This window comes from Argentina silus, assembly GCF_951799395.1.
Source record: "Argentina silus genome assembly, chromosome: 17".
In the NCBI taxonomy this organism is placed as follows: Eukaryota; Metazoa; Chordata; class Actinopteri; order Argentiniformes; family Argentinidae; genus Argentina; species Argentina silus.
The window spans coordinates 13,132,740-13,149,584 of NC_139671.1; the positions used below are offsets into that span (position 1 = coordinate 13,132,740).

General features: G+C 50.5%; 1 protein-coding gene across 1 annotated transcript in view; it reads right to left on the minus strand.

Annotated features, from left to right (window-relative positions):
- The window catches only part of ino80 (INO80 complex ATPase subunit), a 29,882-nt gene that overhangs the window by 4,470 nt on the left and 8,567 nt on the right, over positions 1 to 16,845 (minus strand). The window contains exons 20-33 of the mRNA XM_083688970.1: positions 16,489 to 16,656; positions 16,112 to 16,245; positions 15,891 to 15,958; positions 15,508 to 15,601; positions 15,045 to 15,270; positions 13,609 to 13,752; positions 12,261 to 12,486; positions 5,367 to 5,494; positions 2,060 to 2,154; positions 1,612 to 1,684; positions 1,167 to 1,325; positions 827 to 929; positions 616 to 704; positions 80 to 244 (exon numbers count right to left, since the gene is read on the minus strand). Of these exons, the coding sequence (XP_083545096.1) occupies positions 80 to 244; positions 616 to 704; positions 827 to 929; positions 1,167 to 1,325; positions 1,612 to 1,684; positions 2,060 to 2,154; positions 5,367 to 5,494; positions 12,261 to 12,486; positions 13,609 to 13,752; positions 15,045 to 15,270; positions 15,508 to 15,601; positions 15,891 to 15,958; positions 16,112 to 16,245; positions 16,489 to 16,656 (1,872 nt within the window). The remainder of the gene's footprint in view (positions 1 to 79; positions 245 to 615; positions 705 to 826; positions 930 to 1,166; positions 1,326 to 1,611; positions 1,685 to 2,059; positions 2,155 to 5,366; positions 5,495 to 12,260; positions 12,487 to 13,608; positions 13,753 to 15,044; positions 15,271 to 15,507; positions 15,602 to 15,890; positions 15,959 to 16,111; positions 16,246 to 16,488; positions 16,657 to 16,845) is intronic.

The following is a 16,845-nucleotide window of genomic DNA, read 5'->3' on the forward strand; positions in this document are numbered from 1 at the left end:
TCTTTTCTCTGTTTCTACCCATCCCCTCCTACTCCCATCACCTTTCTTACCCCCACCCCCCCCTCCTCCCCCCCCTCACCTCACTGAAGGGGCTGGGCATGGCTGAGTCCATGTCCACGCTGATGAAGGAGTCGTCTCCATCCGCGTCGGCTGACAGGTTGGAGTTGTCTGCTGACGGGGCGAAGGGGATGACCAGGTTCACCTCCTTCCTCTTCTTAGGCTCACCCTCGTCATCCTTCTTCCTCTGAGAGAGAAACAGAGAGAGAGAGAGAGAGAGAATGAAAAGAGATGGATGAGGGAGACAGAGGTAGCGTAACAGAGAGGGGGTCCGCCCAGACGTTCCATCCCTCTCATTCATACAGCACCTGACATCATAACAGAGAGAGAGAGAGAGAGAGAGACAGCAGGCTTTATAAAGTGAAAGAGCAAAGAAAGACAGTGTCTAAAAAGGGGGACTAATATGTGAGGTAGGTTGTTTCCTTATGGTCGATAACATGGCAGAGCGGTGACATTAATGTGGCATCACAATGACATAAGGATGACACAAGGATGACATCAGGGTGACATAAGGGGGCATAAGGATGACATCAGGGTGACATAAGGTGACGTGTGTACCTTCTCAGCGTACTTCTCCCTCTTCCTCTTGCGGTCCTTCACCTTGCTACATTCCTCCAGGTCCCTCTTCTCCTCCTGCCTCACACGCACTGCACCAAACGCATGCAGCCAATCACAATTAAGCCTAGCCCTGAACGAGCCAATCACAGCCAGACGTACAAACCAGGTGTATGGTAGTGTGTGTGTGTGTGTATGTGTGTGTGCTACTCACATTTCTTCTCCAGTTCATCGTCATCCAGTAGCAGGCTGACCACCTCCTTGGGCTTGAGTGTGTCTGGTTTAAAGTTCCCTCCAGAGATCACCATCCTCTGGATCTGAGAGGGAGAGAGACAGACACAGGGTTACTGTCTGGCATGCTGACCCACTCTCACTGGCCTGCTGAATCTAAACCCACTAACCAACCCACTCTCACTGGCCTGCTAACCTACAATGCTAATAACCATTGAGTTGTTAGCAAATCAGCAGGCTGGAGTATGCACTTGCACACTATCTAGTATGCGAATGTGAACGATGCAAATATAAAAGTATGCAAGTGTGTGTGTGTGTGTGACCTCGCTCTTCTCCTTGGCCCTCTGCAGGATCCTCTCCTCGATGGTGCCCTGGCAGATGAGGCGGTACACAGTGACCTGTTTGGTCTGACCCAGACGGTGAGCCCGGTCCATGGCCTGCTGGTCCACTGTGGGGTTCCAGTCACTGTCATAGAAGATCACCTACACAGAGAGATACCCATTACACACACACACACACACACACACACACACACACACACACACAGAAACGTATACTGTATCTTTACCACATCGGCTGGTTTGGTTTCACACCAAATGTGTGGTGTGTGTGTGTGTGTGTGTGTGTGTGTGTGTGTGCGTGCGCATGTGTGTGTATTTGCGTGCATGTGTGTGTGTGTATGCGCGCATTTGCGTGCATGTGTGTGTGTGTGTGCGTGGGAGAGAGAGAGAGATGGAAAGAGAGAGGGAGAGCCAGAGCAGGACTCACCGTATCAGCAGCAGTCAGATTGATGCCTAGACCTCCAGCCCTTGTACTCAGGAGGAAGACAAAGATATCCGTCCTGAGAGAGGGAGAGAGAGAGAGAGGGAGAGAGAAACAGAGAGATAGAGAGATAGAGAGACAGTAAATTGTATCTAGCTGTCCATACTGTATGCCAAAGAGGGAGTGAGAGAGTTATATAACTGACAGAGAGAGAGAGTTGAAGAGTGTGTGTGTGTGTGTGTGTAGGAGAACAAGAAGCGTGACAGTGGGAACATGTCCTGGGCCCAGCAACTAGAGACGTTTCAATACACACCACACTCTCTCCAGCACACTCCTCACAGTGGGAACCAGAGCACGAGAGCTGCACTAATGCAAACCAGCACACACACACACACACACACACACACACACGCACACACACACACACACACACACACGCACGCACACAACTCACCGGCTCTGGAAGTCAGCCACCATGTCTCTGCGCTCTGAAATCTTGGAGGATCCATCCAAACGCATGTAGGTGTGCTTGCGGTAAACCATGTACTCCTGGAGGGATATTATAAGTGAGAGGAGCTCTCCAAATGGTGGAACATTGAAAAGCTTCCTGGCTAGCAACGTTTGTTTTCTTCTCTTGTTGGGTCAAAGGGGAGCTCCAAAACGGTTTGAGTGGTTCCCCCACAGAACAGAAAGTTTGGGAACTGTTGGTTCAGATTACAGTCATCCAACTCCCAGGGAATGTATCGATACCACTGTTTCTCAACCTCATGGTCTGTGGGACGCTGTTGGCCCGTCCATCAGTGATTGAGCAGAGTTGACATTGATTTAACCAGTTGGCAAATAGGTATTCCACTTTAAGTGGTCCTCCACGGAGGAGAACCACAGCTGACCAGAGTCCCTGATGCTTAAGGGGTTGAGAAACACAGATCTCCAACCCGCAGTGTGTGTTCGTGCGAGTGTGTGTGTGGACTGGGAAACTGGCTGGCCTTCACTTAGTAAGCCAACATTTTAAATGCAGTGGCCAAACCCCAACATAGAGGTCCCACAACTTAGTTTGAGAAACACTGACTGTCCCCCTCACTCTGTCTGTGTGTGTGTGTGTGTGTGTAGCTTCACTCTGTACTGACTGTTGTGTGGGAGTGATAGCTGATGGGAGAGGTAGACAGTCTCATAGTGTGGGGTCAGAGAGACAGTGTGACTGACAGTGTGAACCTGGTGATGATGTAACATGTTGACCCCCCCCACTCATATTACCCTGTCCCCCCCCCTTTGGTAGTTCACACACACACCCTATCAATCACTTGACTCCCCCTTGTCTGTCCAACCCCAACACTGTGCCACCCACCCACAACCCCAGCAGTCCTCCCCTTAGTGGCTGGCTCTGTTCCTACAGCTCCATCTGGTCTGAGTGAAGAGAACATTAGGAACATTAGCCCAGAGCTCGCACGGATGGTGACGCTAACCGTGTTTGATTGGGTCCCCGCTAGTTCTAGCCAACAGGACATCAGAGGGAGAGCTGCTGCCCCCCCGTCCCCCGTCCACCTCACCAACGTCCCCCCTACCTGTCCCACTTCCCAAGCCACCCTAGCTTTCTCCCCTCTGGAACCTATCCTGCCTGCCTGCCCCCCCCCCCCCCCCCCCCGGCACCATAGCTCCCCCCATACCTCCCTCCCAATTGCTGCCTTACTCCCCCCCCCGCTTCCCCCTCTCCCCCATAAGAGGTATTGGATGAGCAACTATTAGCCCTGTAGTTCAACATCTTGGCAGTCTCCCTCCTGGCCAACAGAGCGGCGCCACACTGACACTGAGCCCCAGCCACAGGTGATTTAGGACTCCCTCTCTAGACTACTGATCGTGACTGGGAGACACCTGGATCGCATTCACTGGTCTGGAGAATCTTTAGTCCATAAAACAATGGAACGTCGAAAGCAACAGAGCTCTATCTGAAAACCATGCTGTAACTTTGAGGAGAAATGAGTAGTTCACAAGCTGTCGTGTCGTGTCGAACCTGTCTATGTCTAAGGATCGGTTCGTAGTGTGATCTGTCTGGACCCTCTGAAGCGTAGCTTTTGCTCAAAAAAAAAAAGAAAAAACTGCTGCAAATGGGGATTTGAATGAGCAACACATGTAAATGAAGCTGTCATCTGTATGACTTAGCTGTGATCCTCAGTTGATGTACGCTTATTTGTCTGAGCTGGCAGCTCCAAGCTAGCGTTGGCGTGGCGTGGCGTGCCTGCTAATGCAGTCATCTAAAAAGACGAGAGAGAGAGAGAGAGAGAGACTTGGCGGTCGTCTGCTGGGAGGGGGAAGCGAAACGTCGCCATCCGTCTCCAGACCGCCCGGAGCTCCGAGATCAACCGGCGATGTCACAAAGAGAGTTGACGACCGGCGATGAAAACTACGACGCTAATGACAGAGATTAGCATCAGTCGCTCTTCCCTCCCACCACCCCCCCCCCACAACAAAGCTAAGGGGGGCTGGGAAATCAACTCCAGATGGAGCTCTCTCTTACAGGACAAGCCCATAGAGAGAGGAGAGGGGGCGGGGGGGGGGGGGGGTAGGGGGGGGGGGGGAACGGGCACAACTTGACAGATTGGCAGAAGTATGATTTCATTCATGAGTCGCTCAACCTCAACATCAGATTAAGACGCTGTCTACTCTGCCCCCTGTTGGTGACTTGACTGTATAATCAATTTGAGAGCACACATGGGTGTGGTGAAGTATGACCAGCCAAGCCATATGCAAGCCATTTGAAAGTATGTTTTTGACTAACTGGAGCATTATCTACAGCTCTGATTGTTGTGCCATTTTCCCACCACTGCCTTATTCCCATGACCATGTTACTTGTATCCAATGACTTCCAGAGCACAGGAAGACCGCCTGACCACCTGGGTAGGGCCACACTTGTCATCAAAGCCCCTCGCCATGGAAACAAGCCACGATGAGAGAATGGGGAAGGAATTCCCGTTGGCTTCACTGAGGAGCCTTCCAGACTAACAGTGATGTTTGCGTTAACCCCAGAGAGCAACAATACCGATGGAACTAGGAGCACCATTGTTGTTGCACTGGGCTGCTGGAAGCACCCTGTCAGTTCCCACGCCTGGCTTTCAGCTCAACTAGAGCCCAAACAGAAGGAAACGATGATTGTTGTGTTCTCTTTCTCGCTCGTTCCCTCTCTCTCTGAGTGCTTTTGTCCCTCTCTTTCTCTCTCCCTTCCTCCATGTTTCTAATGCAACCTCAGGCCCTTGCCACTCCCCTCCCCCTTCAAGCAGAACCTTCTCCCTCCCCCTCCTCCACTCCTCCCCCCATCTGGCTGCCTCCCCCTGCAGATGAGGCCTCACTTATTAGCTCTGACCTGTTAATTAGCCTCTTAATGAGCTCCCACTAACGAGAGAGAGGCTGAAGAGCACTGGATGCTGTACCACGATACCCTCTAGTGGAGGGAGGGGAAAACTACTCAGCAAGGTCAAATACAACAACAGGACCATACCCAACAGACAAAACCAGACAACAAGAGAAAACATGAGAAACAGAGAGACAACTAGGCTGCGTAACCTGCCCTGGTCTGTCCTAATGATCGGGGAATCACTGAATATATGATTTGCTACTTTCAACCCCTCAATTTGAGCAAGTGATGGTTTGGAGGGAAAAGGATATTCTGTCCTCAGTTAATGGATAATAAAATATAATTTACACTATACTACACTACTTTTTTTTCTTAGGTTTTTTGTTTAAAGGTCGGTGTCTGTGTGGCGTCTCACCTCCAGCAGGTCGATCATGCGGGTCATCTGGGAGTAGATGAGGACGCGGTGTCCCTGGCCCTTCAGACGGCAAAGCAGCACGTCCAGAGTGTGCAGCTTCCCACTGTCTGTGATCAGGGTCTCCTTGTCTGAAACACAGGGGCAGAAGGGTGGAAGACAGTTGAGCAGATGTATATTTAGAAAAAGAAAAAAAAAATACTTCTGAACTATTTTTTCTTCTCCGAAAAAGTGAATTTATGGTCCACATGGTGTCTCTCTGACAGACATTATGGATGTTGCTCTTTATTCGGGGACATAAGTATTCCGAGCAAATACTCCCTCGCCAATAGTCCATGCCAATAACATAAAGATTGTTGCCAGAATTTGACAAAAGTTGGTTGCCTGTCAGAGAACAGAGTAACAGTTCATCAGGATCAAACACGATTATCCATCACCTAATCAATACGAGTCATCTGTAAGCCTCTACAGAGCCAGATAAAGAGCCTGTCGCCAGTGTAAATCAGCTTTGAGATCAATCCCTGTTAAAACGATCCCTGGTATCTAGCCTACACTGATCCGTTACATCAGGAAAATCCCGCCCTCGCTTGGCACTGTTGACCAGACAGCTGAAAGAGCAGTGAAGTGATGAGGTCATGCTACACACAATGACACAAAAGTAGGATTTATTCGTCTTATCACTGATGCCGGGTCAGATATGGTTTTCCATATCCCTAATGGATCAGATAAAGAATGGGTAATCTTATCCTAGATCTGTGGTTAAGGGCCACTCCTACCTCAAGCCGATGAGGTATTAACATCATCCAACACAATGACACAAAAGGGAAGGGGGGCTGTAAGTCTCATCAAACCCATGAGAGCCACACTATGGTGACTGACCCACAGGTCGTGACCCTGGGTCCCAGGATGTAAGGGCAGGGTCAGGAACGGGGGAGTCCCTATGGGAGATTCAGGCTTAGTTGCCTCTCTCTCTCTCACTCTATTGAATACTGGTTCCCAAGCCTTTCTGTGATGACACTGACTTTTTGGCGTACTATTAGGGACTCATCAAGTAATCAAAGCTGAGCTGGGACCCTGAGGGAATAAGCAACAATGTATGAAATGGGCCCCGATCCACTATTTCAAAAACACCTCCACAAAAACAATAGTCCAATTCTATCAGAGTAGACTTGGAGTGCCAAAACCACATAATTCATAGTTTGAAGACTGGCTGTAATAGAAGGACAAGACCAACCAGATCCAGAGGCACACTGGCCACTGTTAGCATCCATCTTAATGTGCACTTAGGTTGAACCCTGACCTCTCAACCCTAACCCCGGAGAGGTCAGGAGGGTGAGGTGTTAAAGAGAAACTAATGGAACAGATGAACACTGAGCTCCTTGGGGGGCGGGGGGGGGGGGGGGAGTACTGCGGTCACCCCAGGGTCACTGTGGTGGTGCGGTGCTTTACACACCAAACACTGACCGGGCAATGACCACACATAGGAGTCCATTGGGCTGGTTGTGGGGAAACGTGGGGGGGACAGAAAGAGGGGGAGACACGAAGGAAGAGCGAGGGGAGAGAGGAAGATAGGAGGAGGGAAAGAGGGAGGAAAAGCGAGGGAGGGGCAGATGGAGAGAGGTGGTTGGGACAGATACAGTGTGACTGTGTTGGGGATGTGGCGGTGGAGACGTCTCGGTTTGAAGCAGACAAGCCTCTTCACCATGGAGCCACCCTGACCCAAGCATGTGTGTGTTCATCTCCAGAGCTCAGTGTGGTTTGTGTGTGTGTGTGTGTGTGTGTGGAAAGTAAATGCACCACAGTCCCCCATGACAAACACCATGCCCCACCATCAAAGGCCTGTAATTTGCTTTGGCGTCAGGGGAAAAGGAGAGGGGGGGGGGGGGGACAGAGGAGCAGAAGGGAGGGAGCTGTAGTCACATTATTTGAGAATAGAATACAGGCTGATATGACTGTTGGGCTTGCAGTTTGGGAGCAGGGTGAGGAGAGGGTGAGGAGAGGGTGAGGCAGGAAAGGGAAAGCAAGAGGGACAGATGAAAAAAGGGGAGAAGTGGTAGAGAGCGAGAGACAGAAAGTGGTAGACACACAGAGAGGCAGAAAGGGGTAGACAGAGCGGCAGAAAGGGGTAGACAGAGAGGCAGAAAGGGGTAGACACAGAGAGGCAGAAAGGGGTAGACACAGAGAGGCAGAAAGGGGTAGACACAGGCAGGGAACTGTGGTCGGTCTAAATATGATATACGTCTCTGGGTTTGTGAGTGACGGTGGTGACGTTGTGGTTTGGGGCAGATGAGCCTCTTCACCATGGTGCCACCCAGACCAACGTCAAGGGCACCAGCACCCTTAAGCCCAACACAAACACTTCCAACATAAACCCCTGCTTTGGCACATTCGCAAAAACTCTCTCAGGCAATTGGGAGGTCTTCTTAGCTTGATTACCAGTCTGTTTCTGCGCTGTGTGGATCCATCTGTTTCAGCTTCTGCCATATCACAAACAAGTGCTAATGGGTTGGCTAAAGAAAGCAGGCTAGATGTTTCACAATTTCTCCAGAAGAACACCCTTTTATGGCCTTTTTTTGGTCTCCAGTGTTTCTGCGTGACCTTTTACGAAGAGACCACTCTCACCACACTTGAAGCACGGCAGCGGCTCCAACTACCCACTGTGCCTGAACCCTGGCGGCACGCCTTTCTAAAACCTCTCCAACATTTCTAAGCTTGATGGAAGTGTTACTCTAAATACCACGGCCATTTCTTAAAAAAGACATTTGAGGAAAAGTACATGGAAATACGATTGCAGTTTTTGAGGACTTTGGTGGTCTGCCTCATTCCAAGACAATGTGTATAGCGTACGTTGTTAACCTAATATGCTACATGTGTTTGCAGTGTAATGCAATGTGGTTTTAATATTTATACAAATGTACAATTGTACAATTAATACAATTGTTTCTGTGGTAATAGTTTGGCATTAGAACTGTTGTATGTATGCGTGTGTGTGTGTATATATATATATATATATAAATAATTAATAAGATTAGATATTTAGTTAGATATTTTAGATAGTTTGTTTGGATGAAAACCATGCCCTAATGGAAAACACACACTGTAGTGTGTACTGACACGCTCACCTCAATCCTGCAACCCAGGCTCTCGGCCTCTGTATCCAAAATGGGAGGCACAGGATCACACCACACTGCCGTTTCCATGGATACCCATACAAAGCTTCACCACCTGCTCTGCCCTCCTCACCCATTCCCCCCCCCCACCCCCCACCCCCAATCCTCACACCCCACACTCTAATTTCTCATCCACCAATCAAATCCAGTCCCACCCTTCCCCCCCCCCCAATCCTGCCCTCCTGCTGGTGGTTTACCACCCCCCCCCCCTCCCCCTCAGAGCGGTGTAATCCAATCCCTGTAGGCCAGAGCTGGGGCCTGACCCGGGCCTGACCCAATTAGAACCTCTCTGCCACCAATCCCTGGGCCAGCTAATTAGCCAAGTCCTGCTGCCTGGCGCCTGATTACTCCCAACTCTGTTGCTAATTTCATTAATACTATCCCCCCCTTTCACTGCAGTTTCCTGGGCCAGGAGCACAGAGAGAGACAGACAGAGGGAGGGAGGGAGGGAGGGAGGGAGGGAGGGAGGGAGGGAGGGAGGGAGGGAGAAGGAGCGGGGGAGGGAGGGAGGGAGAAAGTGAGAGAGAGAGAGAGATGGACAGACACATCTCTCCTCACTCTGGGGAAGTCCTGAGGCAGATCTATGAAAGCCAGAGAAATTGAGCTAAAAGTGTGTCTATCAATCTAGAGCAAGCTGCTGCAGAGTCAAAGATGTAATTAAGTCATATTGGCCGCATATTCTTACACTATCAACAAAAAAAAAAGCGCATTAGTGTCAGAGATCAAACCTGAGGTAAACGTTTGACTTGTTTCCCTTTAAAAAAGACTAGAAGCTAGCTGAAAGAGAGGTGGGTTTATCGGTCTCCTGAGACGAGAGATTATTATTTCCTGGATAGAGCTGCTGAATTCTGCTGAGGCATGCGTGTTTCACGGCACATTGGGCCCCCAACCCCAGAAGAACTGTGGAGGCCAGCGTTGCAAAGCTAGCATGCGAGGCTGTAGTCTACTCTCTCTGGTCTCTGAGACGTCAGTTTCACGCTCGCTCTTCGACTTTTGCGGGAAGCACGCCACAGCGGTCGGGTCCCACCGCAGGACTAGGCTGTGTGAACACTGTCATTAAGATCGATTGCATGCAGTCACACAGGGCAGCCTTGGCTCTCCCGCACACCATGGCCTGGCACTGGCTGAGACTCATTTCCCCCTCCTGATCCATTCCAGAACACCTCAAACTCACAGATATGATGGGTAATGTTGCCCCCTTCAGGCCACATTCGATAATGACTCGGGAGGGTCACTCAATGCCATTACTCCCTATCCTACTTCTAACAATACTACCCTAAAAAAGGGTAGCCTACATAAGAAATACATATGTATATCTTTCCCTCCTTTTGGGCATATTGTCTTGTAGAAGTTGGTCGTTCAGCCCCTCTGCCAGTGCTGAAGCCAGCAGTGGCAGTCCAACAGTAAACAATGACGTAGCAGAGCTAGCCAGTAGCCGCCTGTGTTGTTCTCTGCCCCTCTATCAGAAGGCTGGGGAGGCTTCCTGCCATTTTGCTGGAGAGCAGGGATTCTTTGAAGGGACAGGAAGGCAGAGCGGTGTTTCCCACAGCCTGTGGAGGGGCAGATCCAACTCAGCTCTCCCACAGGCAATTTTATTTCTCTCTCACACACACACACACACACACACACTCACACACTCACACACTCACACACTCACGCCTGTCTGAGGCATATGTACTCCCACCACACAATAAAGAGCGAGTCAAAAGAAGACACGGCACATCTATTGTGAGAGGACCGTCATTTTGTGGGCTTGTTCCTTCTAATTACTGTAAGTGACAGAAGCCACACACACAGCAGAATAGTATTTTTGCCTGTGTTTGGAATTTTTCGACAAAAAACACTTGCGCTCTTCACAATAACCTTTAATAGCGCATAATTAGTTCACAGAATTAAAGTGACAGTTGACCTCCCTGTTTGCCAGATGTCATTTTATGGAGCCAATATTTCAAACTAATTTTGGATTAGGGGTGAACTATCCATTTAACTAAGGACAAACAGAAAAACAAAACAAAGTTTCCCTGAACTGCAGGACGGAGGACAGTCAGAGATGTGATCATGGCACCCTGGGATATATAGCAAACAAACAGGACTGGATTTCTATGTACGGTCAAAACACTCCATCAATCAACCAGCTGAAAATCAAGCCACTGCCTCCATTGTTTTCCTCTATCCACCAGGGCTTGAGTCCTTACATTTCTCAGATTAGATCATCAGATTGGTCTGATGTTTGTGGTGGGTAGTAGCTCTGCTCACGCCACGCTCAAACAAACAACATTCAGCAGCCATTTGTTTGAAAAGGTGTGGGATTCCAGTGGGAGGGAGGGTGGGAAAAGCAGCTAACTACTGTACAAGCCTTGATGTGGCAACAATACTTCACACAGTGGGATTGGTGGACTGTTGGGTCATTTCCTTCCGAGTGTTCTAAGAAAGTGGGAGAGTAAAGTAGGATGAAGTTGCCCCCAGACACTGATCTGAGTTCAGGTACATTTTACCCGCTGATGGTTGTAGATCAGGGTGTGGAGAGGTTCAGCTGATCCGAGATCTGTGCTTAAGGGCAACTTCATCCCGGAGCGTGGGAGAGTGTGTGAGGGGAGGTGAGATACCTCAGGCAGTCTGAATAGAGTGCCATTCTGAGCCGATGACACACACACACACACACACACACACACACACACACACACACACACACACACACACCAACGGTCTATTAGCATTACCTAACTCAGCACTGGAACAATGACCAATAGTTAAACTTCCTCGCTTTGTCCTCCCCCCTCAAAACTTCACAAGGGCTCCCAGACGGTTCTCACACACACACACACGTCTGGTTTCACACACCAACACACACACACACACGTCTGGTTTCACACACCAACACACACACACACACACACACCAACACACACACACCAACACACACACACCAACACACACACACACACACACACACACACACACACACACACACACACACACACACAGTGGCGGTCTCCAGGCCAAAAAGTCAGATTGGCTAGGGCTAAATGACCAAAACAAAAGGGAGATGTCATCAGAATGTGAGTCATTATACAGTATATCAGTGGAAGGTTCTGGGGTCTGTGAGAAGGGAAGTGGTGTCTTTGTAAACACATAACCCTCATCAGGCATCATTCATCCGAGTCTCAGACCTGTGTCTAATCTGTCTGACCCTACAGTAGCAGCTCCCCTGCAGCACTGATAAACAGCCTGTCTACACACACACACACAAAAGTAGTGTGTGTGTGTGTGTGTGAGAGAAAGAGGCTGAGGGTCAGCTGGGACACAAAGCTGGCAGAGACAGAGTACTGTGATAGGCCCCGCTGTGCTCTGGATGACCTCTGGCTGAGACCTGTGTGGATTCTCCCACGGGCTTTCCCCCTCCCTTCACCCTGCCCGCTGAGGCCCAGAGCTGGCGGTCACAAGTCTGTAGTTTCCTTTGGCTCACACGAAGGGCCGCAGCACCATCACACACACACACACACACACACACACACACACACACACACACACACACACACACACACACACACACACACACACACACACACACACACACACACACAGCTTCTCAGGCTAGGTCTACAGTAACAGCACACACAACAACACCAATGCACAGCACTGAGGAAAGTCCCTGCACATGCACAGGCATGTGGGCGCACACGCACACACACACTCACACGCACACACACACACACACAGTCCCTACCAGGTATCCTGATGTAAGACCAGCCGTGGCGCGGGTAGAGGGCCATCACGCCCCCCGGGCATTGTGGGTAAAAAGCGTTGGCGCGGGTGAACCAATCAGAGGCGAGTTCAGGGGAGCCGTACAAGAAGCACTGCTTGGCAGCCACGCCCCCTCCGCTCCGCGTAACCCGCCACTCATACTCAGCGCTGCGGTCGTCACAGTAACGCTCCATGGGAACGGCCGTCACCTAGGAAACCAAACACAGCGGGAGAAAAGAGTGTGACATGGGCGGAGGTGGATGTACAGTGTGGGAAATGTCCTGCTTTAAAAAAAAACAACCTATGGCCTACCGGTGCTAATGGGAATGAGGAATCAATTGTGAAAAGGAACTGAGAGATTGGGTGTCCGATCAATACATCACTATTTATCCAATTTAATTAACCGAGACCCGTTCAGTTCACACACTTTTTTGGAAAACTGGGCCCTGACAGCTTGACACACAGGTCGAGCAGGGTCACAGGGCTTCTCTTTGATAATAAATACTCGTCTTTTCACGTTCCCAGGGACAACAGTGCCACCCTGGCGCCTGTGTGGTGGTGGCTGCCTGTACTCTGCCAACACCCACAGGGCCAAAACAACAGAGCAGCGGGTAGAAGAGAAGGAAAAGATCAAAGACAAAAAAAAAACTGAAGCTGAAAATATCAGTTACTGTACAAACAAATAGCCTATCTACGCCATCTCCGTCCTGTTTTAGCCACACCAGGCCCGGGCCCAGAGGGCTCTGCTGCTTTACAGTTGACCCCTGATGTCGGCCTCTTCAATGCTTCCAGCATCTCTGTAAGGGCTGCGCTGGGCGGCATTCTAAACATCGCCCCTCCATCGTTAAATCCCCATCTGACAGATCCAAGGAGATCGGTGGAAAGCAAAATGGCGGAAACGATGGGAATGGACAAAAGGGGACTGAATGAGGGGTGGGAAAACATTTTCGAAACAAAATGCAACTATGGCAGCTGCTGCAGTAGTATGTGTGTGTGTGTGTGTGTGTGTTGGGGGGGGGGGGGGGGGGGGGGGTCGGGTTAGGGGTAAATAAATACAGAACCCAGTGGTGGACGAACCAAGCAGGAGGCCTTTTTTTAGAAGCTGTGTTTGTTTAGAGTGCAGCTGGAAGTCACTGCAGGGGTTCCCTCCACACACACACACACACACACACACACACAGTGGAACACATGCTCTGCTGATAAGGGTTGCTCATTGTTGCACGTCTCCAAAGGCAGCACTTCCCCCAACCCCCCCCCCCCCCCCCCCCCCCCCCCTTCGACCACACAGCCTGCTCCACTGTCACACTGAAACACACACACACACACCTTACCCTGGGCACAGCAGTGAGTAGGAACTTGGGTGGTTCGGTGGGTTGGCAGGGCCGTAGGTAGGGTGAGGTGGCAGACCGTCGACTGTGGACCGCAACGTCTGTGTGTCCCACCACACCTGGTCTGTGGCGGGTAAACACCAGGTCCTGAAACACACACAGAGACGAAAGGGATGTCATGGTAAAGAGTGTGTGGACGCGTGACAGAAAGCAGAACGTTGTTACCCACGATATGCACAGGTTTTAAGTTGTGCCCTAAACGGCGTTAATCAAATGGCTGACAGAAAATGTTTCATATAAAAGAATGTGTGTGTGTGTGTGTGTGAGTGTGAGTGAGAGAGTGCAATCCCAACATTGACAGATTCACAGCACCCCCTAGTGTTGGAGTTACAAACATCACCCATTTGTCTCTTTGCCCTGTGTGGTCTATTTTGATCAACATCAAATTCATACCCCAAATACAGCACTTTATATGACACCAATTGGGCCAAGACAGCGTGTTGAAATCATAGTGGTCGTGAAGGCAGCGTCAGCCAGGGTACAGTGGCTGGTAGGGATGACAGAGCACTGAAGCTCAGCAGTGGTGGGAGGGAGGTAGGGAGGGAGGGAGGGAGGGAGGAGGGGGGGGGAGAGACCGTGGAAAAAGCGTCCCAGTGCCAGATGGGTAAGAACCGGGAAGTGGTGGGCTGGGATCATGGAGGGAGTCTGAGTGTCTAGGTTTGGATCCAACAGGATCAGGAACCACATGGCACTGTCAAGACCGGGGCTAGAGGAATCACAAGGAGGAGGACTGGATACAATGAGACAGGAATGAGACTGAAACTATGCCAAGCTGACTGAACAAAGTGGTCAAAACACTAGATCCAAATATAAAAAATTGGAGGATGAGCCAGGTCTCTTGATGCCTAAATTAAGATCACAGATTACAATAAAGCAGAGACAGCACTCCTGGCTTCTGTAGCTCTCATTTAGATTCTTTCTTTTTCAGTGTCTCTTGCTTCCTTCGTGTAGAGAACACACTCCGGCGCGGGGGAGGGGGGGGGGGGGCTAAGAGGCTGAGCAGCTGCCTGCTTCTGTTTGACTGAGCCAGGGGGAGACAGGGAAGGTTGGGTGGGCTGGGGAGGTGGGGGCGGCATGGAGCTCTCTGGTCCTGGTGAGTTAGTGCAGTTTGGACCGGTCTGTACGGGCCCTGGAGGCTGAGAGGAGAGTGTTGGGTTCCCCTCCGCGGCCCAGATCAGATCCCAGTGGAGGCAGACTGGGGCAGAGAACAAGCTGTGTGGAGCCAGAGGAGCAATGCTGTGGAGGGTTCAGTTTCACCTCTGTCAGCTTCCCTTCCTCTGACACACACACACAGAGTTGGTGGTAGGTTGGTGTACTTAGGGACCAGTGGAGGAGTGTGTGTGTGTGTGTCTGTGTGTGTGTCTGTGTGTGACTCTTACCTGTAGCACGGGGCTGGAGTGTGTGTTGGGGAAGGCAGTGGGTCGGTTCAACCAGAGGATAAGATCCCTGTGTGAGAGACACTGAGTTCTGGGCGCCCCGCTCCCTCCTTCCCCCTCTCCTTCCCTCCTCCCATCCCCCTCTCCTCCCTCCCCGTCGCCCGGGCCCCACAGGCGCCGCTGGTGCAGCCGGTACGCCGCCTTCAGGGTGAGAAACAGGGCTAACCACCTGTGAGAGAGGAGCGGTAGAAAGAGTTAAGAAGAGCCTTAAAATGCAGTCATAACAGTCTGCAATCTCTCAATCAGCTATGGTTTGGTAGGTTTTCATATCAGGAATAATACTCAGGTGAAAGATAATTATTATTATTATTATTATTTTAAAATCCTCCATTCAATAGATACAGGTCTCTCTATATAATAATAATAAAAAAATAAAAAACAAAAAGCGTGTCTTTCTGAGACCCACCTGGCCAGGGTGCCTTGCAGCATGACGTTAGACATTTCGGCGGGTGACACGTCGATGAAGCGCAGGAAGGAGAAACAGCTTCCTTCGTGGTCACCTGGAGGGGACAGAGAGAGAGAGAGAGAGAGAGGAAGAGGAGGAGAGGAAACGATTGAGGGCATCAGTAGACGTAAGAAGGGATGCTAGCCTAGGAGAGCTAACTCTAGACATGTTGTAAGTGACAACATCTCAACAGTCTACACAGAGGCTCCCTCTCCACCTCTCTGTTATCTCCATCTGCACTAACGTTAAAGAGCTGGTGACAAGTACATTCCCAGCGGGCATGTTGTGTGTGTGTGCGTGTGTGGGGGGGGGGGGGTTGGTAACAATGGTTTGTAGCCACTCACTTTTCCTGTGGAAGAGGGACTGCTGTATGTGGTCAGGAGAAAAGGGAGACAGCAGAACTTGGAGCAGCCTGAGAGAGAGCGGGGGGGGGGGGGGGACATGACATATACGTTACTGACAACAGGAATCAGAAGGGAACCATCTCATAGTCAGTCATGTCTGTGGCTGTGTCGTGTGTGTGGTTGTGACTGTGTCGCGCATGTGTGTGTGTGGCAGAACTTACTTGTTCCTGGCCTGGTTGAGCGTGTGCATTATGCCGTGGCGGTAGAGGAACTTGGACATGACGAACGGCCTCAGGGCCATGTGGAAGGGCGAGCGTGTCTCCTGACGCTCAAACAGGTCTGGATGGTTACACACCTACAGGGACACATACACACACAGTTCACATACACAGTAACACACTAAACCCACTCAGAACAAGCAGTAATGACATTAGCAAGGGAAAGTTGCCGATGTTATGTAGGAAGAAACCATGAAACCAGTGTCTGGAAGGGGAGCCCCATCCCTCCTATGGCTGGCTGAGCATACAGTCAGAGTATATACAGAAGCCATTAAGTCGTACATCAAGTTCAAGTCATTGCGGACCAGGGCCATGCCTACCTTCCTGAACTGCATGACCAGGTTCATGAGGGAGGAGGTGGTTGTGTGGGCCTGCTGGGAGGAGCCCATAGAAGACTGCAGCAGGTCCTCTATGGAGATCTTGTTCCTCAGGGCTCGGTACAGCAGCCTCTGTCTGCAGGTCAACTGGCAGTAGGTCAGGATCTCAATCTGTCAGGAGGAGAGGGGGAAAGAGTCAAGTTAGTTCGTTTGACAGACACTAACTGAGCAGAGAACAGACAAAACATATTCAGTTGGCCATCTTGTTTCTTTGGCTCGGGACAAATACACAGAGCACTGACCATAACTGCTAACCTAGAAAATGCAAAAGAAGAGAGTGAGAGAGCCAGAGAGTGAAAG